The sequence below is a fragment of the Mesocricetus auratus genome, unplaced genomic scaffold (assembly GCF_017639785.1).
Source record: "Mesocricetus auratus isolate SY011 unplaced genomic scaffold, BCM_Maur_2.0 Super-Scaffold_100029, whole genome shotgun sequence".
Classification (NCBI taxonomy): domain Eukaryota; kingdom Metazoa; phylum Chordata; class Mammalia; order Rodentia; family Cricetidae; genus Mesocricetus; species Mesocricetus auratus.
The window spans coordinates 7,303,430-7,328,037 of NW_024429210.1; the positions used below are offsets into that span (position 1 = coordinate 7,303,430).

The 24,608-nt window shown below is 42.5% G+C and overlaps 1 protein-coding gene across 3 annotated transcripts in view; it reads left to right on the forward strand.

Moving 5' to 3' along the window:
• Egfr (epidermal growth factor receptor) overlaps nt 1-24,608 on the forward strand; it is a 168,939-nt gene that overhangs the window by 126,379 nt on the left and 17,952 nt on the right. For 2 of the 3 annotated variants that reach the window (XM_005070406.4, XM_013113611.3), the window contains exons 11-20: nt 617-707; nt 3,334-3,533; nt 5,608-5,740; nt 8,057-8,147; nt 10,263-10,420; nt 14,046-14,081; nt 16,541-16,682; nt 17,789-17,911; nt 19,581-19,679; nt 23,264-23,449. In XM_005070406.4, the coding sequence (XP_005070463.1) occupies nt 617-707; nt 3,334-3,533; nt 5,608-5,740; nt 8,057-8,147; nt 10,263-10,420; nt 14,046-14,081; nt 16,541-16,682; nt 17,789-17,911; nt 19,581-19,679; nt 23,264-23,449 (1,259 nt within the window). Of the gene's footprint in view, nt 1-616; nt 708-3,333; nt 3,534-5,607; nt 5,741-8,056; nt 8,148-10,262; nt 10,421-10,812; nt 11,442-14,045; nt 14,082-16,540; nt 16,683-17,788; nt 17,912-19,580; nt 19,680-23,263; nt 23,450-24,608 lie in introns of those variants that run through there. The other variant, XM_021227321.2, reaches the window with a different exon arrangement.

Genomic DNA, 24,608 nt, shown 5'->3' on the forward strand with positions numbered 1-24,608 from the left:
TGCAAGCTGAAAGCATTTAAGCCAAGGCTGCGGCCACGCTGGACTTCATGTGGACACACAGCTCAGACAGGCCATCATCCCCACAGACCCCAAACCCCAGAGAGAAGAAGGAGGGGGTGTTCAGGGTCTCGGGTTTCATAAACCAGATATCAAAGGATTGTCCCCTGGGGAGTCTCAGAGCCATGACTGCCACCTGCACTTCATTTTCTTCATCATTGAAAATGGGTAATTTGATCTGGAAAACAGGACCGATACGGAGATCAGAGCTAAATGAAGAAAGTATTTAAGATGAGACCCTAAGTAACCAGCAACTTGGAAACGGTCAGAGAAGGAACCCAGTGTGTGCTCTGATATCCTTCACGGATATCAGAGCACGTGGCCAGCTTGCCGGGTGGGCATTGGCCTGAGGGTTGAGAGAGGTGCCATCAGGGATTCAGAGTTCCATGGAGGGGGCAGAATTTCAGTGTTTTTTTTTTAATATCACCAGGACTGTCATCCTTAGGCTTCCTTAGTCATCCTCAGTCACAGTGAGGCTGGGAGAATTCACTGCCACTGTCCATATACCGAATCTCTAGTTTCTAGTACCGTGTATCTAAGCCTTTATTCCTCCTTCTAGGGTTTTTGCTGATTCAGGCTTGGCCTGAAAACTGGACTGACCTCCATGCTTTTGAGAACCTTGAAATAATACGCGGCAGAACAAAGCAACAGTAAGTCAGCCATAAACAAAGCCTGGTAGAAGCCTGGTAGTTTATTTGCTTTTCGTTTTGAAATTGGCCTGAAAGCAGGGGTGCAGAAGTAGTGTAAAGATCTTTCACTCAGCTTCCCCTAGTGTAGACAACCTACCGGGGTGGATAGTTGGATTAAGATAAAGATGTTGACACTGCACAGCGCTGTTCACTCGACCGTGCACTGTATTCTGAGTTCACCAGATTGTCCAGGAATATGTTTGTTCTTTCTCTGTCCTCTCAAGAATCCCACATTGCACTGACTTCTAATATCTTCTCAGTCCCCTTCAAATGTCCCTCGCTCCTATGTCTTTGCCCATTTTCAATGTCTTGACACGCTGGAAATATGTGATCAGGTGTTTTATAGAATGTCTCCCTATTTATGCTTGACTAATATTTGATAATGATACAGTTTAAGTCACATATCACACAAGAGGACCAAGCACTACATGGTTTGGGGACCTATAATGACTGTTCTTCCAGTCACAACAAGGAAATGTGTGAACAGAGAGAAAAAGATACACACTAAACACACATACAGAGAGAGAGAGAGAGAGAGAGAGAGAGAGAGAGAGAGAGAGAGAGAGAGAGAGAGAGAGAGAGAGAGAGAGAAATAGACAAAGACAGAGAAACAAAGAAGGAGACAGAGGACGGGAGGGAGGGAGGGTAGGAGGGAGGGAGGGAGGGAGGGAGGGAGGGAGGGAAATCTTTAACAGAGAAATCCTAATATTGTGGGAAGGAAGAGAAATTTGGAAATCTGTAGCTCAAATTGCCTTGAAATCTTTCTGATTATGATAACCTTTTCTGGAATTTACCACCATTAACATGACATATCGTGAACTATTTCATAAGCCAAATCACCATACACATATACACAATACACATTGCTTCCATAAACTCTATTAGTCAGACACTTCTAATACTAAACACACAGATACTTTTACTTCCTGCCTGAGATCTGAAACTCTAAGGAATGTCCTTCCTGAAGCCAGGGATGGACTTTAGCACAGGATTTCAAGTGACTGCATTGTAGCCTTCAGCTTCGTTTTAAGGGTTTAAACTACTGGATGGCCACTAGGTCTGGGTGTGACTCACAAAAACTGGGACTTGACCTACAAAAAAGATCCCAGACTGACCCTGACTCCTTGGCTTCTCTGAGCTCATGCTAGGGAAGAATTCCCAGGAAATGGTGGTTGCGGGTCTCTTATCCAGGACTGTCACTTCTCTGGAAACAGGCTGTGGGGAAAATGGGAAGAAGCATGAAAAGGAAGAGGGGTCTACCAAATAATGCTTTAAACTTTTGGCATTTAATCTCTTAACTTTCATTCTCTTCCCTTTGTCCTATCTCAACCAACCCTTTCCTGAGACAGGTGTCAAAGAAGTTTCCTACAAAGGCACACTGCTTCTATGTGACTGTGATAACCCAAGCTCCTCCAGCAGGGGCATAAATCTGTGCTCTGACTTCACCCTCCATCCCCAGGCATGTCTTCCAGCCCTCCCGACCTACAGACATCCAGAAGTCCTCTTCCTAGGACTTTGGGATTCATTGCCTGTTGTCTTGCTAACTTTAATCTGGCCATCCAATGGGAACATAACTTGTAGAATCTTACATGGCTCTGCTCTCCAGGTCTCAGATATGAGACATCAGGGCTTGAAGAAAGTCATCCTTCTATGCCATTCCTCCATGGAGTTACTTAAGTGTCCACGCTTGACCAACAGTGCTCTATAAAGCTGCATTCATTTCTTTACCTCAAAAAAACTCTGCCTGGAATCAGCTAACCTAATTGCTTATAGGGGCTCACAGAGACTGAACAACCAGGGATCCTGCATGTGACTGACCTAGGCACTCTGCATATATGTTACAGTTATGTAGCTTGGTCTTCTTGTGGGACTTCTAACATTGGGAGCAGAGGCTGTCTCTGACTCTGTTGCCTGGTTTTGGAACCCTTTCCTCCTTTGTCTCGTCCAGCCTTAATATGAGGGGAGGTGCCTACTCTCACTGTAACTTGATATACCATGGCTGGTTGATATCCATGGAAGGCCTGCCCTTTTGTGAAGAGAAACAAAGGAGAAAGAGTAGATAGGGGAAGGGGACTTGGAGGAGGGGGGAGGGGAAATTATGGTAGGTAGATGCAAAAACAAATAAACAAACAAAAACTCTGCCTGTATAAGAGACACATATTTAACCTATATAGTACTTGTCAAGTGGTACCACAGATATTCACTCAATAAACATGACCAGATGACACTGGATAGATGAATAGATGGAAGGACAGACAAACAAATTTACTTAAAGTGCATTTAGGTGTTTTTGATTTCTAGGAAAACTCTAAATACAGTAAATGAAATGACATGAAGCCAATGACTCAGTCCTCCAGTTTATCCAAGGTTAAAGATAATAAATGGATGAGAAACCGACTTTTCCTTGAAGAAACTTAAAAAGCACTTGCATTTTTTGAAAGTTGTGATTCATATTTTTCACAGAATGATTAGTAATAATTGGAACACAGTTTTCAGGAAACTTAAGTGACCCAGAAAAACAAAATTTGAGAGTAGCATGTTGTTTTCACTATCATGTACAATGCAATTTTTCTTCTTCCCTATATAGTGGTCAGTTTTCTCTTGCGGTTGTTGGTCTAAACATAACATCATTGGGATTGCGTTCCCTCAAAGAAATAAGTGATGGAGATGTGGTCATTTCTGGAAACCGAAATTTATGCTATGCAAATACAATAAACTGGAAAAAACTCTTTGGGACTTCCAATCAGAAAACCAAAATCATGAACAACAGAGCCCAGAATGACTGCAGTAAGTAACTGGTCCTGTCTCACCTGTGCAGATGGTCCCTCAAGTAATTTGTTTTTAGAAGGAATGCCAAAGAGGTCAGTGTCTCCTGCTCACTGTTCTTATCCAGGTCTACAGTGTGCTGGCACAAAAAGTGGATATGGATATGAAAAATGTGTAGTTCAGGGGGAAGGGGGAGAATTTAAAGTTGCGACTAAGTCAGATGCTGAGAATGCAATCATAACTGCAGAGAGATGAACTTGTAAAGAGAAGTCTTGTACTCTACACTGGGACAATAGGAAAAAGGGCCCTGAGGGAAAGCCCCACCAGCCAAAGGGATATACATCCTTTTGAAAGAAAAGAGCTGAAACTGAGAACCTTGCTGGAGAGATTTCCTGCCTCCAGAGGCCAGGCTACATCTTTAGCTGGCCACTGAAATCAGCAGCAGCATCCACATGGTACTGGCTTTGTACACATGAAAGATTCAAGATTGAAGGGGGCAAGGAAGCTTGTGCCAAGATTACAGAAAACCAGTCAAGCCAGCTAGTATGTGGCAGGACTGAAGTCCCTTAAAGGAGGCCTGGAGAGGCCACCCATTCGAACCAAAAAGATGAAGCTTAAATTATGATGAACACACCAGAATTTTAGCAATGTCATCAGGATGGGATGTCTGGGGTGGGGAATAGGATATTTTGCATACTGTAAAGGGGCAGACCAGGAAGGATAGAGCTAACCAAGTTCTTGAGAACCCCTTATTTCCAAAATCTGGAAATCCTAATGAAATTATTCAGGGTCTCAAGGACTTGGGCAGTTCTGCTGGGTTTCATTCTCGATTTGGTTCAGTCTTTCTTTCATGCCACTTCTTTAGAATGGGAATGTTTACTATGTGTCATCATATGTCGGATGTACATAATTTTCTTTCTGATTGCACAAAGGTCAACAGTTAAGAGATTGCTTTGAGTCTCAAGAAAAAATAGAACTGAGACTTTTGAGTAACACTGGTACTATTAAAGACTTACCAAGGGCAAATGAGATGGCTCAGCAGAAAAGAACATTGCTGCCAAGCCCGGCAATCTGAGTTCTATTCCCAGGACTCATAACCATCTCCCACAAATTGATTTCACACACACACACACACACACACACACACACACGGTGGCATGCACATCCCCCTACACATAATGAAAAGATAATGTAGTTTTTTAAAGACTTAAGAAGATGTAATAAACACATTTTGCATTGTAAGATGTTCATAACCCTCTGTGATCTGGGAGCAAGGGTGAGAGGTGGGGAAATGATGTGGCTTGAGTGTGTTCCCGTAAGGCTTGTGTGTTTGGATACTTGGCCTCATGCTTCTGCCACTGTGATGGACAGTATTTCCTTCTTAAACTGTTAGGCACAGTAAACCCTCCCCCTCTTCAGTTGTGGCCATATCTAACAATATGTAATATATGCGCTGAGATCTAGGCTCCTAAACATCTGTAATTCAAAGAGCAAAATGTGGTCTCCATGATGTTACATTTTAACTAAAGAACTCTGTATTCACTTCACTATAGCCAAGTATACGTGCACACAGGTGTCTACACACATGCATCAAAGAATTAATGCATTTCACAGTTATATTCCCAGCTCTAGTTTAAAACACTAAGTTAAATTAGCTTTTTAAACTGGCAAATGCTCCTGGATTTTCAGCAAGACTCTAAACACTGGGGAAGGTAATGATGAGTAGCAGAGGTCCTCTGGCCCAGTTGGGCTTTGAGAACTTGCCCGGTTTATTTTAATCACCTTGGACTTTGGCTTCCTCATTGACACGTGGTGTTCCTCAGTGACATGAAATCCTTCCTGTATGTGAAGCTCTTGGCATGGTACCCAGCACACAGCAAGCAGCTACAACCTTTCCTGCCATTTCTGTCAGCTGTGACATCCATCATCAAAACCTCCCCAGAGTCAGGGTCAAGCTTCAGAAGCCATGGCACCCTACTCTCTTCAGAACCCCTGTGTGTCTGTGAAAAGCACACAGCCTCTCAGAAGTGTTACCTCTTCTGACCCCCGCTGTTACTGTCCTATAACTGACCTGTGACTCACTGTGTCTTCTCAGAGGCCACAGGCCATGTGTGTAATTCTCTGTGCTCCCCGGAAGGCTGCTGGGGCCCTTCGCCCAGGGACTGTGTCTCCTGCCAGAATGTCAGCAGGGGCAGAGAGTGCGTGGAGGAGTGTAACGTCCTGGAGGGGTGAGACGCTGTTCTTTTGGCCTTTGTCTAGCTAAGAAATGAGCCACCGTGCTGCTTTTACAGCTTTGTACTTATCCAAGTTAATTTTTTTCTTTCTCTCTTGTTCTTGATATTATCTTTGTTTATTCTATGTTCATTGTTTTGGAAAAGTGTCCATCACATTAGAAAGTAAGTTTTTCATTATTCCTCAGTGCACCTGATAATCTGCCAGTCTCTCTTCCTGAAAATACTTTAAATTTTCATTGTACAGGAGTTTCTCAAGCTAGAACAGACACAGTGGTTAATATATCCAAGAAAGCGTGGGCGTTTGACCTTTTCTTTCCAGTCGACTATTTCCATTGTATTAAAATATATCAACATGGAATATTTCCTAATCAGTTTTAGTTTTACGTACCCCTCACACACACTGATCATCGAGTGGTGCAAATTATTTTTAATACAACTATGAACAAAGTAGTAATTCATATATTTGCTAAATTTAATAGTAATCAGTTAATAATACAATGTTTGTATGCAATGAGAATTTCAATATTGGGGTAAAGTTTTAAGTGAATACTGGTAATGATTAAAATAAATTATTTGGAAAATTAAATTGAAGGACAAAGGGGCATTTTTTATAATTTAAGGTAATAAGGAAACCCATGGTGGAGAGGAGACTTGTGAGTTACGTCCATCCTGTTTCACTAACAGGATGTGGACCACAGTTTCTACCCAGAAATATTCCAGAGCTGGATGGAAAGACAATTTTGATTTGTAAGAATTTCTTAATGGGCTTAGGGCTACTGCTGTAACTGCTGTTTGAATATCATTTATGAAGCACCAGTACAGTCCTTCCTGTTATAAACAGACATTCGTGTTTTCATCTTTCTAATCTCTTCATCATACCCAGAGGCCCAGGGCTCTTAGTGTGAGGTGTCTGACGGCCTGCAGCACCTCACCACTGTTCAAGCCGGGGCCCTTCCACAGGAGGTGACACAAAGACAAAGCTCAGAAAATCGACACTGTCCGTTAGCTGCGGTCCCTTTGTTCTGTCGACATAGGAACAGTGAAATGACAAGGGGAAAACGATCCAATGCTAGTCATTGTCTTCTTTAGTTCACTTTATAGTTTGACAGCACTTTATAGTGGCAAGCAAGCAGGCAGGGACAGGAGCACATGACACCCTTAACTGTTACAACCCTTCTTCATTATTTGATTAGGAGGACCCTCAGCTTCACAAGTCTTAGAGTTCTTATGAAGGCCTATGGTATGAGACTCTTAGGTTTTATAGTATGTGCTTAGGCCTCAGTAATGGGTTCTACAATCCTTGGAGGTGATAACTGTTACAATCCTTGGGCCCGGAACATCTGAGACCCTTGGCTCTAAAATCTTGTCAGTACTCTGGAATTCTTTTTTGTTGTTGTTTTGTTTTGTTTTGTTTTTTGTTTTTTGTTTTTTGCTTTTACGAGACAGGGTTTCTCTGTATTGTTTTGGAGGCTGTCGGTCCAGCCCAGCCTCGAACTCACAGAGATCCGCCTGCCTCACTCTGGAATTCTTTCAGCAACCAGGACCTGTAGTTTCTTTTCTCCCGCTCTTTGCAGTAATCTATCCTTCAGCCTCAGTTCTCCATCCTCTCGACTTCCACCATCCCCCTCCCACCAGCTTCGACCCCTCTCAAGCTGTCCAGCCTCCTCTTCACCCGCCAAGCAGCCAGCCAAGTGCTGCTTCTGCAGCTCAGCCTGATTACTGCCTGCTATTCCTGCTGTTCCATGGCCCCTTGTATCCCTCTTTCCATCCCTCCTGCTTCTATCTAGATGCTGCTAGCTCAGCTTGAACTAAAAGTAGGCAAAGGAAAGGCTGCCTGAGAGGAGTCTGTTGTTGGAGTAGTGTGTCTAATGTTGCAATACCAAGAGAGGCAGCACACAGGCAGGTATTTTCCAGAGGCTCTGGAAGTGAACAAACTTCAATGCTCCTTTAGAATCCGTTAGTCTTAGTAACCATTTCTTTCCAGCTTAAATATCCATGAGTTTAGTCTTAGAGGTAAAGGATTGCTCGTAAAGATGTTTTTCTTATTTGGCTTTCTTGCCTGACATTCAAAAACTATGCCTATAGGAAAATGTCAGGAAAGTACTCAGATTATAAATGAAGCTGTCTGTGAGGTGACCTAAGGTTCTGTTGGTGACCTCAGCATATTATATTTCAGGTCAGTCCCCCCAGAATTCTGACCCTTTGCCCTTAAGATGCGTTTGAATTTCTGGCATAGGTCATTTGCGTTACTTGAAATAGTTGCAGCCACTGGGGGTATGGCACGCTCAGTTCACTGTGTTCTTCTCCCAGGGAGCCAAGGGAGTTTGTGGAGAATTCCGAGTGCATCCAGTGCCATCCAGAATGTCTGCCCCAGGAAATGAACATCACCTGCACAGGCCGGGTAAGGAGCTCTACTCTCTTGCCTACCCTGCTTTGTGGGAAAGCCTTCACAGCAGCAGCAGAAGGAACAGCAGTGATCCAAGCCACCCCTAATAGGAAAGATGGCCATGCAAGCCCTTTCCACGGAAAAGATGCTCAGGATCTGATCCATAAAGTAGCTAAAGGTGCCTCACGCCTGCCTTGTCCAGGATCCCATAACCATTTCACCATGGCCACCCTGCCCCTGCTGTACCACAGGATATCCTGTGCTAGCCTTGGACACTGTCAGGCAGTTTTCCCAGCTTCTGCCATCTGCCATCAGCTCCTCATTTTAATCAAACACCACCAAAGTATTGTTTAACAAATTCAAGTTACACTGTTTTTTAAAGAAATCTCAGTAATTTTTTAATCATTTGGTTATCTATACACACAGTAGCAAACTCCTAAGGTAAGGAAGTGAGAATTCAGGTTTCTCTGACATGAATATGCTGTTCATACCTGATACTAGGCATAGACAGGGCTCTGTTTCAGTGTGAGTTCCAGAAGCAAAATCTAAATCTCCTCATCAAAACATGTTTCAGCGGCTGTCCATCAATCAAGCAGAGTATAACAGAACTGGGTTAGGAAATCTAGACTGTCAGCATGACTGGTTACAAAGTAAGCCCTTGGTCTGAGGACTTATACGGCATTGGATTGGGTTTTCATTGCTGCAGTGAAATAATTGCTGCTTTTACTTTAGGGTTCCAGCTGCTCTGGCTTTGAGTGTGTTCAGCCTCTAGGCAGACAAAGCTGAACGGTCACCCGAGCCAAGGGAAAAAAGCCTTGCCCAACAGCTTTATTTCAGTCCTCTTGTGAAGTGTGAAGCACACAACCCAGGCTGTCCCCCTGCCTTCATTTCTCAGGATTTTACAAGGACATTCCAAGTTTTACAGACAGGATCTAACGCTACACATTCACAGTCCATTCTGCAGCCAGCACTGCCATGTGCCACGTTCTTTGCCCTGGAGAAATACAAAAGAGGGCTTTCCTTCATGTGTCTCAGCAAGTCAGAGTCCAGCCTCCCCCAATACATTCTTTTAACATCAAATGTGATACACAAGAAAGATAAGGATATAAAATACGTGCAGACCAATCAAGATGACTTTGACAAGTACTATGCCTACAATATCTTAAAATAATGTTAAAATACAGTAAGGAATGTAGTTTATGTTTGGGTAAAATAAATGCATTTGCTTTTTCGATGAATATCTTTAACTCTATACAACTTTTGTTGTACTAGAGTGGCTGAGAATGGGAAGCAAAATAACAACTGTCCTTTCTTAACAGATTATAGCTTACAAATCAAACTGATTTGTATAGTTAGCAGAAAGTATATTTGAGGGCCAGCAAAATGGGAAAGGGACTTGCTGCCAAGCCTGGTAGCTTAAGACTCACATGGTGGAAGGAAAGTGTTAACTCTCACAGGCTGTCCGCTCATCTCCACAGTTTCATCCACACACATACATAAATTCAGAATTAATATATTAATTTAAAACACATTGAAAGAAGGTAAATCTATTTCAGCAATGTCAGAGAAACATATCTTATCATGGGCATAGCAGGAAAGAGCAATCACAAAACTTGTATATATTTTAAGAACTTCTGCACTGGGGCGGCTCAGTGGCTAAGCGCATGACAGTTCTTCTAGAGGACCCAAGTTTGATTCTCAACACCAACATGGCAGCTCACAGCCACCTCTAACTCCAGTTCCACAAGATTTGATGCCCTCTTTTGGCCTCTATGAGCACCAGGCATACAAGTGGTACACAGACACGAATGCACAATATAATAAAATAATAATAGTAATAATAATAATAATAGTAATAATGACTTTTGATTTCTCACAGTAAATATTATGAACAGAAAGTTATTTCCAGCTGGGCGGTGGTGTCACACACCTTTAATCCCAGCATTCAGGAGGAAGAGACAGGCAGATCTCTGTGAGTTCGAGGCCAGCCTGGTCTACCGAGTAAGTTCCAAGACAGGCTCTAAAACAATACAGAGAAACCCTATCTCAAAAACAAAACAAAACAAAAAGTTATTTCCATTTTTACAAAAGAAGCAGAGGATCTGTAACCCTTTCTGTACCTTGGTTCAGGGACCAGACAACTGCATCAAATGTGCCCACTACATTGACGGCCCACACTGTGTCAAGACTTGCCCAGCTGGGATCATGGGAGAGAACAACACCCTGGTTTGGAAGTATGCAGATGCCAATAATGTCTGCCACCTCTGCCATCCAAACTGTACCTACGGGTAAGTGTAGCACAATCACCTACAATAGCATATGAAAAACTATACACTGGAAATGTCTACGACATTTTAGGTAGTAGGTTATATTGGCTTGTGTTTTAGCCAGGGCCCTAATGAGTTTCGACTGTGTGGTTGTGGTGGCAGAGTGATGTGCTGGCGGGCAGATCTTAGACTGCTAAGAGTATCACTCTGCCTCGCAGGATGTTTGACTCAGGGAGTCTTGGTTCCTTGACACTGCATGTGCCCATAGGAGAGAGTGATGTGTACGATCGCCAAGTTGTCACCTCTTTGCCCTCTGTATACACAAGTTTTGAATGGGGATGGTGTGGACTGGGGGTGGGGAAGGGTTTGGGGATATGGCCAAGTCAGTAACATGCTTTTCATGTGGACCTTAGTTTGATTCCCAGCATGTAGGAAAAGCCAGGAGTCATGACGCTACACACCTGTAACCCCAGTGCTGGAAAGGCAAAGACAAGAAGATCCCCAGGGCCCTCTGGTCATCCATTCTAGCCAGACTGTTGGTGAACTTCCATTCAGTGAGAGATCCTGACTCACAAAAAAAATTTAAAAGGAGCAGTTGTGTTTGAAGAATATCTGATGCTGACTTCTAGACTTCACACAATGCACATACACACACGCGTACACACACACACGTGCATGCGTGTGTGCGCGTGCACACACTGTAGCTCTTTCTGAGATATTGCTCCAAAGCACCTTTTTTAAATCTGCTAGAATTAGCAGAAGTGCTCTGATTCTATACATCTGATTTACTGGAATACTATAAATTAACATTTGAATCAGATTGCACTCAGTAACCAGAACAGAATCAGAGTATTGAGATATATATATTACATATATATACTACACATCTCATTGTATTTCTTAAAATCTTCACCCTTACTCAGATCTATTTCTCATTCTTTCCCTGGAACTCTCCAATACCAACTACAGGGCTATAAGGTGCTGTGTATCTAACTAAATTCTTCTGTAAAATGCAATGATAAATAAATCAGCATAGATTACAGGATTTTGTGGTCATGAGTTAATATCTTCAATACACTTAAAATAGTGACTAAGGCAGGGTGAGTATTAATGAACAATGAATGTTAATGGTGAGGGTGGTGGTAAAGATACTGGTGATGGCAGTGATGTGGATAGTGATGATGGCGGTGGTGTGGATAGTGGGATGGTGGTGATGTAGATGGTGCTGATGATATGGAAAGTGGCGGTAGTGATGTGGATAATGGTAATAGTGGTAAGATAGTGGTGATATAGACAGTGGTGGTGGTGGGGACAGTGAGGACATTGGTGGTGGTGGTTACAGTGGCAATTAGGATTGTGAATGTTAGGACAATTAGTTTCCTAAGAAAACAAGCATACTACTTTTCAATATTTTATTTTAATTTCTTATCCAAAAGTCTCAGATTGTGTAAAGGGACCAGAGTTTCCAGAATAATATCAGAAACAATAATAATGGAAGCCAACTTTTGACATCTGATGGTGATGAGTTTCAACATTAGGGATAGCCTTGGTCTGAAATTCCATTTATCTTGCTAAGGAGAGTCTTCTGCACTTTTAAAATAATAATTCTAAAAAGTCAGGTGTGGGTTTTAGAATTTACCATTTCTTTGGTAATAATTTAACATTGTACAATTTTCCCTGTTTTTGTATCACCACACTGGTTACATTGTCCAGTTTGTAATCTCTGCAGAGCCTGTAAAAATTACGCTTTGATCCTTTTTAACTTAGCCCATTGTTTTTGCACAAGCAGTTTTGGAACAGATTCTCTAAAATATTGCTGCATGAGCGGTATACGATAAATGAACATCTCCCTTTCTCTGTCTTGGAAATAAGTGTATGTGTATGGCGTCTGTCTGTGAGTGTGTATTATTGGCCCTAAGGGAACTTCAGAAGTCACCAAGCAGGAAGAATTATCAGTATGCATGCCTATCTTGAATAACAAACAGTTTTTAAATACAGAAAGATGGAATTTGTTCAAAATGTAAATTAAAATTTTGTATTCATCAGTTGGTCAGATGTCTTTTTTCTATTTTTCCTAATTCTATGTCAGATGAAGAACATATATTTTTAAATAGTCTTACTCTTATAACCTGTCTTTTTGTCTCAAATAATTGATTACACAGAAGTGTGATTGATTGAAATGGATTTACTTAAAAGTTATGGTGAAGTGTTGATGAGGACAAAAATGAGGATAACTTTCTCTAGGTAAATATTTGTGATGTGTATATTATCAAGCACACTGCCACTCTAATTTTCAAAGAGAGGGTAATGGTTAGTGCTTTTCCTGTTTTCGTGGAGAAGGAAATATTTTATGGAACTCAGCAATCCTCACAATTTGTGAACCACTCGTGTTAAGAACTACATTATATTTAAGGACCCTACGTGACTCCAAGAGTCACAGCTGTGGCCACCTCAGCATTTGCAGGAACACTTGAGGCACATACATCTTTAAATTGAACCTTATGTCATATTAAACAAAAAGGGATATTTTCTTGACATTTTTACCCTGATAAATTAAACAGAGTTCCACAAGAATTTGCTCATTTTAGTTATACATCCCAATGCATTTTTTGTAATTGTAATTATAAATTTCTTGCAATGAAAGAAGGAATTGAGTGGGAGACAGAATATGACAGAAGTAGATGATATGACCTCTTTGACTTTCCACCAAGAGGCAAAAGACAAGAGAGTACATTGTCAGCTTCCCCACCGCTTCCTTAATCTTGTGATGCCCCAATCCTTCCCTTCAGCAGCATCTGTGCTGTCACTGTCCCCATTGGTCATCCTGTTACATGGGAACTGGTTTATCTTTCCCTCTGAGCTCACTGATCACAGCTTTCTGTTGACAATCAATGGCAATTGTCCAGTGTAGCTTTCAAGGGCTGTATGAAATCAAGCAGCTTGTCCAAACTGTCAATCCCCTCAGCAGGCATGGGTTCCCGGTGTTTTAAATTCAACAATAAACAGACCACCAGACATCCTATTTGAAGGAGAGTCTAACTGACACAAGAGAAGGCTTCCTATCTTTCTTTGACCGTCTTTTGTGTATCTAGAATGAAACAACCAGACCCCCTGGTGTAGCCCACTGTTTATAGATGGAATGCCAGCAAGTATGGTTATGAATGCAGAGCCAAAGGCATTGCACACAGCTTTATCTTACAGCAAGGAGAAGTCAGAGGGGGAAATCCCTCAAAATCCAAGAAAAGCAGAAGGTAGAGATTAGAACCAATTCTTGTCTTGCGTAATACAAACAGAATGTTTAGGGTGTAGTCTCCAAATATGGTCTTTGCTGTATTGATCCCTGTCCTTCCAGACATTTGGTGCCAGCTGTGTGGCAACCATTTATGGTGTTACATTTCATTAATGACCTGGCTGCTTTAATGAAGCATTCAAGAATATTTTCTGCCTAAATGAACAAATATATTAATTATTATATATAATTGAATTAATGTATTAAAATGTGTTAGTAACTGCCCAATTTTGAGATCTCTGTGATTACAGCCATAAAAGAGTAATTTATCACAATTGTTTTAAAGCAATGTGGGAAATGATCAACAAATGCCAATGAAGTAGAATGAAAAAGATGTGTGTCTTTTTTTTTCTACAGATGTACTGGGCCAGGTCTTCAAGGATGTCCATCAAGGTATGTACCGTGACTTTGAATGTGGTAGACCTTTTGGATCTGTAACCAGAAGCCATTTCTAGTTTCCCTCTAGCCTTTTAGTTTCTTCCAAATTCTCTGGGCCAGTCATAGGTCTCTGGTTCTGCCCTCTTACCCTGTGTCCATTTGATTGGTCAGTAGAGAGCACATATGATGGACCATGCTAGGGCCAGCTCCCTAAGAAGTATACACTGTGGACCAACCCATTCTACATATCTGTTTCTAGCTTTGCAGATACAGCAGCTTCACTTCAGTCTTGTCTCTTCTAAAGGTCTCCTTCTTTCTTCTAAGTAGCCCAGGTGGTTGTGCCACAAACATGGTAGGAATAACATTTTTGTCAAATGACAAAGGTCTACCTTCAGACATTTTCTCTTCCTTCTTGAAACATTGTCCAGCAAAGACAATGAACTTCCTTCAGCATTTTGTTTCTGATCCTTTGCCATTGTTGACTGAGATGCTGTCCTGAGAAAAGTGAAATTATGTATTTGTGTTCAGAGACGTCGTACAAAAGTGATATCATCAGCTAACAGCATGTAGTAAAGAATTGAGAGTGGTTACAAAATGCCTGTTTGCTGATCAAGTTATCTCTCAGTTGTGGACATGACTACAAATATCCCTTCCCTTACCATCTCTTCCTTAACTTCTTTCTATGGTGGTTGGTCCCTTCTGCCATCATCTGAAACAATAAAATAAAAAATAAAATAAAGCCTTGTCTCAGTCATCAGACCCTTCTGAATCCCATCTTCCCTCTATGTTTCCAAGGTTACTGTACCAGCAGAGCTTTCCCGTCTTCCTAGGCAACCTCCGTGACCTTCTTATATAATTTGCCATACAATCTCTGCCTTGAAAATAGTCAGTGACCATTCTTTGTAATTGTTTCTTTATTAACTGCTTTCTCTTCTGAACTGGTTACCTGCCTTTGCTACTGGGGCTTCTCATTTGACACATTCTCTGAAACAAATTATTCCTGGTATATCCCGAGTTTAACTTTTATTGGTGAAAACTCATTAATTTTATTAACTGGGGGGTTTGGTCTATAGCTCCAGAGATGACTTGTACTCCCTGAGAAGGAAATGCATTCCATATCATGATATGCAGATGATTCAATTAAGAAGGATCTTAGAGAACTTTGGTACCTTATCTATATGTAAATAGCACGGATAACAAATATTTGCTATTCATTAACATGTATACCTGAAAATAAAAATAAATTTATCAGGAACTCAAATGGAGGTAGATTCTTAAGGATAATAAACTTTCAGCCTATTACCACCATAAAAGAAATGAAAACAATCCTTAAATATTCTTAGTTGGGAGCTGGTAATATTAATTCAGAAAGTCCTTACTGAGTTTGAAGACAGGACTTCTGATTCTTCATCTTTCAGAAATTAGACTTGACCTTGGTAAAGCAGAGAAGTGAATGCATTCCTGAGTTTAAGGATACACTGGGGCAACACTTACAGCAATGATGATGCTTTTTATATCTAAATCGTATCAGTTTTTACTTCCATTGAGTTCACTCACATAAGGATAGCGATGAAAGTAGAGAGCCCTATGAGAGATCTCAGTGTCTGGAAGATCTCCCAACATGGCCATGGGAAAATATCTATTTTTTCCAGTTGTATGAATGTTCTCTTAGAAAGAACAGGATGCAAATTCATATAAAAAGCAGTGTTTACTTCTATAACACAACCCTACACCCCAGGTCCATGGAACATCATGGAAGGGGGGAAGAAAGATTGTAAGAGCCAGAGGATAAGGGTATTTGCTGTCTTCTATATATGAAATAAAGTAGCACTCTCAAAATATAGTTGTCTCAACAAGATTGAACAATGACAGTACCTGCTGACATGCCAACATGGATATAGAATCTCACAAAGCCCCACCCCAATTCTCAAAAAATTAAAATTAAAAAGTGGTATTGATGTCTGGATTTTTTTTCAATTCTATATATTATATGCTTTATATAATATGTGATATATTTTCTTCATTAATATATTACAAAAATAATTATCATAATGAGAGAAGTTCAGATGAGACCTCAATTTTTTGTTTTGTTTTGTTTTGCTTTTTGTGAAAGGGTCTCACTATGTAAATAGCCCTGGCTGTCCTGAAACTTTCCATATAGACCAAGCACACCTGAGACTCACAGAAATCTGCCTGCCTCTGCTTCAAGTGATGGTTTTAAAGGCGTGTGCCACCAAGGCCTGGCCCTGTGGAGAACTCCATTTTTTAACCCAAAAAAGGGTGCTGACTTGGGGCAAAGAAACTAAGAATGTTGGAAACCTTGTCTTGGAATTTATCCCCCACTCCTTTCCTCTCTGGAAGCCACAACATCCCAATTTCTGAAATAATTTTCAATGTTATCTATGTATCAAATGGTGCAGGACATGTATGAAATGCCAGTCTTAACCTTCTCTTGTCTCTCAACCTCATTCCAGGCCCAGGATTCCTTCCATTGCCACTGGGATTGTGGGTGGTCTCCTTTTCATAGTGGTGGTGGCCCTGGGGATTGGCCTGTTCATGCGAAGGCGCCACATTGTCCGAAAACGTACACTTCGCCGCCTGCTTCAGGAGAGAGAGGTGAGCAGTGAGGCCTGGCTGCCTTGGGATCAGTAAGGTCCTCATATCCTCCATGACCCTCAGCTGCTGCAAAGGAGGAAAGAGCTTCCTCTGAGAACTTATAGTGTGGAATTTTATGTATTAGACGTTGTTTTAGCTTTATATCACTGTAATAAGTTTTCATAATAATCCATGTAAAAAGAAGAGGTTGATTTGGCTCCTGGTTTTAAGAGGTTTGGGTTAGCAATGGGCCTGGGACGGGAGTGCGTGGTGGAGAACATTAAATCACCATATCCCAGGGAGAAGGAACTAGTGCCCTCTGTCCCTTCTATATCCCTGTGGACCCGACTTCATGAAGGTCCCACTACCTCCTAATGGCATCGTGGCCCATTTTTAGCACATGATTCTTGGAAAGATACTTGTCCAAACCATAGCAGATACATAATGGTCATTATGAATTATTTGTTATGATGGAAGAACCAGAAAAAAAAAGTCCAACTATACAAAATCAGTTACAATTTGGTATCTCCATTCAACAAAACATACATGTTTTAGGCATTGTCTTTCAAAATTCAAAGCTGAGTGGAGGCCTGCCTAAAGTGTAGTTCCTGGATGTGTACATAGGAACGTAATCAAGAAGAGAGACACTGAAATCTTATGATGGCCCCATGACTGAGATGTTATTTTGGGGTAAATGCCAGTACCCACACAAGTGGCTGCCTCCGTGTGACTTCTCTATGGAATGGGTGTTAAGTCATTAGCCAGCACCTGTGTCTAGCACTGCATTAGAAACCGTCGTCCTTCATAAGCATAGTGCTGTTATGGGCTCCAAAGATGACCCCAACAGTTATGGTTTAACATTTTTCTTGCTACTATACTTCAATTAAAACGGATTGACATAGAAACTGATATGGAGCATATCAGAGGACCTGGGCTTCTCCTGCATATTACTAAGATCTGAGGAAAATGTGTGCCTGGCTCCTTCGAAGCATCTGTGCTGAGCTCTTTGTACTAAGGCATGGCCACCTGCTGCTGGCTGCCAGCCATTCTGAATGCATCTGCCTTGCATGTCACAGATTATGGAATGCAGAACCAGCAGCTTAGCTCTGCTCTCTTCTCCTTTGCAGCTCGTGGAACCTCTCACACCCAGCGGAGAAGCTCCCAACCAAGCCCTCCTGAGGATCTTAAAGGAAACAGAATTCAAAAAGATCAAAGTTCTGGGTTCCGGAGCATTTGGCACAGTGTATAAGGTAAGATCCCTGGAGACAGGTCTGCACTAGCCCTAGGAACTAGTGTTTGTCATGCTCTTCAGTCCTGTGCGGGTAAATCAGATTCCTCAACATTTTGGTGATTTTTAACAACATTTGTCTCTTTTGCTGAAGGTCTAGGAATTGCAGTGTTATCCCAGGTTATTGAAAGGAATCTTTTTTGTTAGCACTGTGAGATCAAAAGCATGTTCGTAGATGTCATTGCCCGCTATAGAGGCGTAGATAGGGAGTGGAATAGATAGAGACACAGGGTCTGCATGTTTCCAACTGTCAGAATAGACCATATAATGACTATCTCAGTCTGCTTTCTCTAGGTCCATTTTTCATAATGTCTGATTTCAGTTAGAATTCTGAATTATCCACACTGCCTTTACTGGCTGTGTTAACTTCTCTATCTCTGTGATAAAACACCATGACCGGGGCAACTTACAGAAGACTTTAGCTTATAGTTGGAGAGGGTTAAAGTCCGTAATGGCAGGGAAGCATGGCCACAGGCTGCAGCCCTGGTGGCAGAAGCAAGGAGATGAGCACCCACATCTTCAGATGCAAGCACAAAGCTCTGAGAACAAACTGGAGACGGTGTTAGAATTTTCATCTCCTGTCTCGCCTGCGGTGATGTGCTTGCTCCAGAAAGGGCGCCATGCCTACAATTCTCCAAACAGTGGCATCAGCTGGGAACCAAATATTCAAATATCCAAGACCACGGAGAACATTCCTCATTCAAACCATCTCAAGCAGAGATTTCGTTTTGCTTTGTCCTTATTTTTTTTCAGACAGGCTCTTACTATGTATCCCAGATAGAGCTTAAATTCAATCATCTTGCTATGGTGTCAAATGCTGGGATTACATATGTGGGCCATTAAACCCTTTGGAAGTTTTATATGAATGTTGGTTTTAAATAATTGGAATATAATTACATCACTTTCTCCCCTCCCATTTCTTCCTCTGTCCCTCCCAGGTACCCTTCCTCTACCTTCTCCCTGACTCCTACTCTCAAGTTGATATCTCCTTTTTCATTATTACTGTTAAATATGCATATATGTGTGTATATACACATATGTAAATACAACCAACTAAGTCCACTTTTGTTATTTGTGTGTATATGGCTTCAGGTCTGATCTCTGCATTGGACAACCAATAAGGGGGCTCGTATCTGGGAAAAGCTAATTAGTTACCTATCTTTCTTTTTCTGGGGATAGGATGCCATGAAATTTTCACTTTTAGCATATCCATTGATATTGTTATAATCCTATCCTGTTTATGCAGTCATTTCTAGGGAAAAAACTATTTCACATCAGACTTTCTGGTATTCTGACTTTTAACTATCTTTCTGACCTCCTCCCCTTAAATATTCCCGGTTAATTTCTACATTATATCCAGTTATGGTTTCCTGTGATGGTCTCCACTTTCTGTAAAGAGAGACTTAATCTGATATGAAGTGGTATTTGCTTGTTTTAATCTAAAAATTATTCAAATTCTTAGAGTCTGGTAGCTAAGGGTCTCTAAGATATTATGAATCCCAGCACTGTTGAGTTTGCAATGTGGGCTCTTGAGGATTAGAGTCATTAATAAAAGTTCATCTACCTCACAAGATAACATGTTGCTTGGCATAATGATTTCCAGTTAACATCACCCTTATCCTTCATCTCAGGGTCTCTGGATTCCAGAAGGGGAGAAAGTGAAAATTCCTGTAGCCATCAAGGAGTTAAGAGAAGCCACATCTCCAAAAGCCAACAAGGAAATCCTTGACGTGAGTTCCTTTTTAGGTCAAGCTGTCCACACTTTCTGGATCTCAGAAAGTGCAGGTTCTCCTTCCTGCCACCACAAGGCTCAGTTTTAAATGGTTTTAATCACCACACCATAAACATTCAGTTTTCATCTCTTCTCATGCTTCCTGGTACAGAAATACAGTTCTCTCTAAGCCTCACCTTTACCCCACACCCCAAAGAATGAAAGCTCGGAATTACCATACTTCTTCCAGGGCCGGGCTTGATGCTAATGTCTTAGCATGTGTTACCATAGTGACTGCAGGATGCACCCCCAACACAGGCTTTACAGATGAGGCAATGGAGGCACAGACTGCTCAGATGTCTATGGCTGAGGTCTGAAGTGAGTCACAATATCTGAAATGAGCGCTCACCTTCCTTTGTTGAGTCAGTCTTTGCAATGGCTTTTTATAAAGATACCAGAGATCAACAGTAGGAAGCCTACTAGGCTGTTGCCCCACCTTCTGAGCCCTCTCCCAACTAATTTAAACATCGTCTCCCTTGTTGCTGACTATCACTTCCTGGAGACTTTAGGACGTTCTATGAGAGCACCTTCTTGCTTTGAATTCTACCGACTCCCTCCCCCCACTTCTCCTATCCTTCTTAGCTCATGATAGGGTTGAACCCAACTGTAAAGGGACTAACCCAAAGAGGCCATCCTGGAACCGGATAGAGCCCACTTCAGTACTGTCAAGGCTTCCAATAGGGTATTGAAAACGACTCTTACCCTGAGACAGAAGGTTGAAGAGAGGCGAGGAAAGCTTAGGGAAACCCACGCTGCCCATTCCCGTGAAAGATGATACATGAAAGCAGTGTCATGGACAATCATGTATTCTGGCAGCACACCTGTCAAGAAAAATCATCTTTCATTTTAAAGCTTATGAATCAGTGCCAAGTCTCATTCATATAACCATGAGGACAAGTAGACAGCGACTTGAGAAGGCTTTTTACTTACAGTCTACCACTTATACTTGTTAAAAAGAAAAGCATTCAGTCAACCTTGATTCCTTAGGTAGCACTTTAATTCATTATGTAATTTATGCACAAGTAAATTACACCAATAATTTTGATTTGAGCAGTGTTTATAGGTAATAATATAGGGACAGTTTACAGTTTGGAAATATTCTGAATGACAGCTATGGTCCACAAAGGAGGAGGGAGATCTGCTTGGGGTGGGGGTGGGGGGCTTGGAGATAAATATAGTGCAGGCATAAAAGTCAAGTGTACCCCTCATCTGAAGGCCCCTGCTCCTCCCCTGCTCCTTGACCCCTTTCTCTGTCCATTACTCGCATGTGTCTGCCCTTACCCTAGCGTCTTCATTTTTGTCACCTTAGGTCTTCTCCTTGTATGCCAGCTGTTGTGGCTGTGGCAGCTAGTGCATGATGGCCTTGAGGCCTTCTGGGTTGCTTGTTCTGAGGCTGCATCTGCCAGACACTCAGAACGTCTTCTATGAAGGCCCATGTGCTATTGCTGGATGGCTCAGTGAGGGCGACGGCACTGAGGAATTGGTTTCTGCTGAAAGAGGAAAGGCCTGTGGTTCTAAGGCCAATTTCAACAGGGCACTAAGCATAACATCAGTCAGCATTGCCACAAGAACAGCCCACAGTACTTTCTAAAGACTGACATGCACTTATGAGTGGATCCAGTTACCCCACACTCTGTGGTCTAGCTCCCCTGTCATAGGGTTTTTAGTAATGTAATCAAGTGGTAAAGATATTTAAATGTCAGGGGTCCCTACCCTTTCCCTTTTCTTAAAGATGGTTGTGAGTATGTGAGTGTGTGTGTGTTTGCATGAGCACACGCATGCACACTCATGAGCTCATATACCTGTGCACATGTTAAGGGAATGCCCTGAGATGTATGTTTCACAGCATGTGTGCAGAGGTCAGCAGATGACTTGTGGAGTCAGTTCTTTCATTATGTCTCTACACAGGCCATGGGCTCCAGGGCCCACATGTGGGTCATCAGGTTCCCACGGCAAGCACCATTACATGTGGAACCATCTCGCTGACCCACTACCATTCATTTTTAGCTTCAGACTTATTCTCAAGGAATTTAGCATCTCCTGGAACCCTTTGCCCTTATTCATAACACAAATAATTCAGAGATGAGTGAGACATCAAGGAAGGATCCAAATCTCGTATCAGTAATAGAGACAAACAATGGCTTTTCAGGGTCACCGAAGCCTCAGGGACAGACCGCCCTGCAGTGAGACTGGGACAGGAGCCATCAGGGTCTCCCCTGTGAGAGCTGCCTGCCTGCAGCTGGCTCAGAGACTGTTGTGGGATACCAGGCATATTTGCTGCGGGTTGAAACGCACCTTCCCGACTTCCAACATAAACAGGGAAGAACAAAGCTCATTTCAACGTGCACACACGACTATACAACACTCCCATTGTCTTGGGTGTGGGCAGGAAGTGACAGCCCGGTTCTGTTTGTCTATCACATTTTAGCAGGACCAACTGGCAGGGTTCCAGACTCTGTGTGGCCTGACACCCACGCCCCCACCCCCCTGCTCTGTTCCTGTCCCAGTCATCGTCAGCCTATGGCAGCTGAGCTTCTCACACTGTTCCACTTTGCAGATGTTTTTCTCCCCCTCTAAAATGAATACAATATGTGCCCAAATCTCAAACACATCTTGAGAAAATAGGCACAGCCAGAGGATTTCTGCGCTGTTATGATTGTACAGCTTCCCAGACCCAGAGGAGAGATGTGATTCGTGCTTTTCTGGCAATCCCACGGCCTAATAATTTTTCCATACACTTTCCAGTTTCAATTTAGGCCAGGCAATGGACAGGGAATGTAAAACAGATTTATATACTGCGGCATAGGTGAGTGAGTGTGTGGGGGTATGTATGTGTGAGTATGTATGTGAGTGTAAGTACATAACCATGTGTGAACGTGTATATGGGCATCTCCGTTTGCATGAATATCCATGTCCGAGGCTGGAACTGGTATGCTGAAAGCTCTTTGCAGGGGTGTGGGGGGCAGATTTCCTGATCCAAATGCCTTCCCACCATTTAGTCTGAGTCAAGTGTGCCGTGTTGAGAGGGGGAGACCTTCCTCTAGACTGCCTGCTGGCTCAGTGATCTCTTTTGCAAAACAGGATCTCTAAAGTACCTGTGACCTGGACTTTTGATGAAGTGAGCAAGTCCAGGACATACTGAGAGTCAAGCTTGGACCCCACAAACCCCAGGCAGCATCACTAGCCTCAAGGGGTAGAGTGGAGGGTTATCTCAATGAAGCTGCTAGCATTTCCTAAACTCTGACATATCAGGGTGACTCGGGTCCCTTTTCATCAATGCTTTGGTTAACAGCAAATTCCATTTGGGTCTTTGTTTGCCAAGCAGACCTCCAACGTGGCATCACCTAGAGAGAGTCTACCTCCCTCAGTATAGTGGCATTTCATAGCCTTATATAAATGACCCTGACAGTTGTATGTATAGAGGTCACAGTTTGAAAGTCAAAACAAAGCCATCCATTTTTACCTGGAAAGGAGTCCATGTGCCTCTCTGGTCATTCACTGCCAGAGAGCAATTGTAATACATCTGTTGTCTTTGGCTTATAGGAAGCCTATGTGATGGCCAGTGTGGACAACCCTCATGTATGCCGCCTCCTGGGCATCTGCCTGACCTCCACCGTCCAGCTCATCACACAGCTGATGCCCTATGGCTGCCTCCTGGACTATGTACGAGAGCACAAGGACAACATTGGCTCTCAGTACCTACTCAACTGGTGTGTGCAGATTGCAAAGGTAAGCACTAGAGGAGCTCTGCCTGCTGGGATAGCTGAGGCAGGCATTAGGAAGCAGGATCAATGTTTCCACGTAATACAAAGCACCTTGACCTGCTGTACTCTGCCCCGGTCTTCCAGGAGTGACAGTAGTCATTATTAAGATCACACAGAAAGGTACTCTGGGCAGTGGTGGCGCATGCTTTTAATTCCAGAACTTGGGAGGCAGAGGCAGGCGGATCTCTGTGAGTTCAAGGCCAGCCTGGTCTACAGAGGGAGTTCCAGGACAGGCTCCAAAGCTACACAGAGAAAACCTGTCTTGAAAAACAAAAACAAAAATTAAACAAAAAAATTAAAAAGGAAGGGAGGGAGGGAGGGAGGAAGGAAGGAAGGAAGGAAGGAAGGAAGGAAGGAAGGAAGGAAGGAAGGAAGGGAGAAAGGAAGGAAGGAAGGCAGGCAGTATGGGCAATTGGGTTCACTGAGAAGATAGATACATATGTATGTTTGCATCTTTTTAATCTTTTCAGGTTAATTTTAATTGTTTGGCTTGGGCACAGAACCAATGCCTTAGTAGTGAATGTGCAATCCTATCGGATGTTGTCCTTTTTTCTCTGGAGTTCTTTTCAGTGAACATTGTGGAGATTGTAGCACAGAATGGTGGTTTCACTAAGTTAGGACTTTATAGTAAGGTCAACAAAACAGGGTGAGGTCAGAAGAAGGAGAGTTAAGAAGATGGAGATTGCCGGGCAGTGGTGGCACTTGTCTTTAATCCCAGCACTTGGGAGACAGAGGCAAGCAGATCTGTGTGAGTTCTACAGAGTGAGTTCCTGGACAACCAGGACTGTTTTGCAAAGAAATCCTGTCAATAAAAACAACACAAAAAATGATGGAGATGGTTTGGACATGTGGGCAGGCAGGGACTAGCATAAAGCCTGGCATGCATGTCTGAAGAGCCCAGTGGAATGGCTACGTCAGCATTCCCCATCACAGGCATACTCCAAAGCCAGAGAGTGGCTGAGGGAGCATACATCCCCTCCACCCCTGTGAACTGAAGATGAGCACAGAGCAACAGACCAACTATTTAACTCTCCATGGGCCTCTAAAGGATTCAAACTTTCATCTCAACTTTCTCCATCTCAACCTCAGCCCTACGTCATTTTGGAACCAAACTTGGAAAGTTT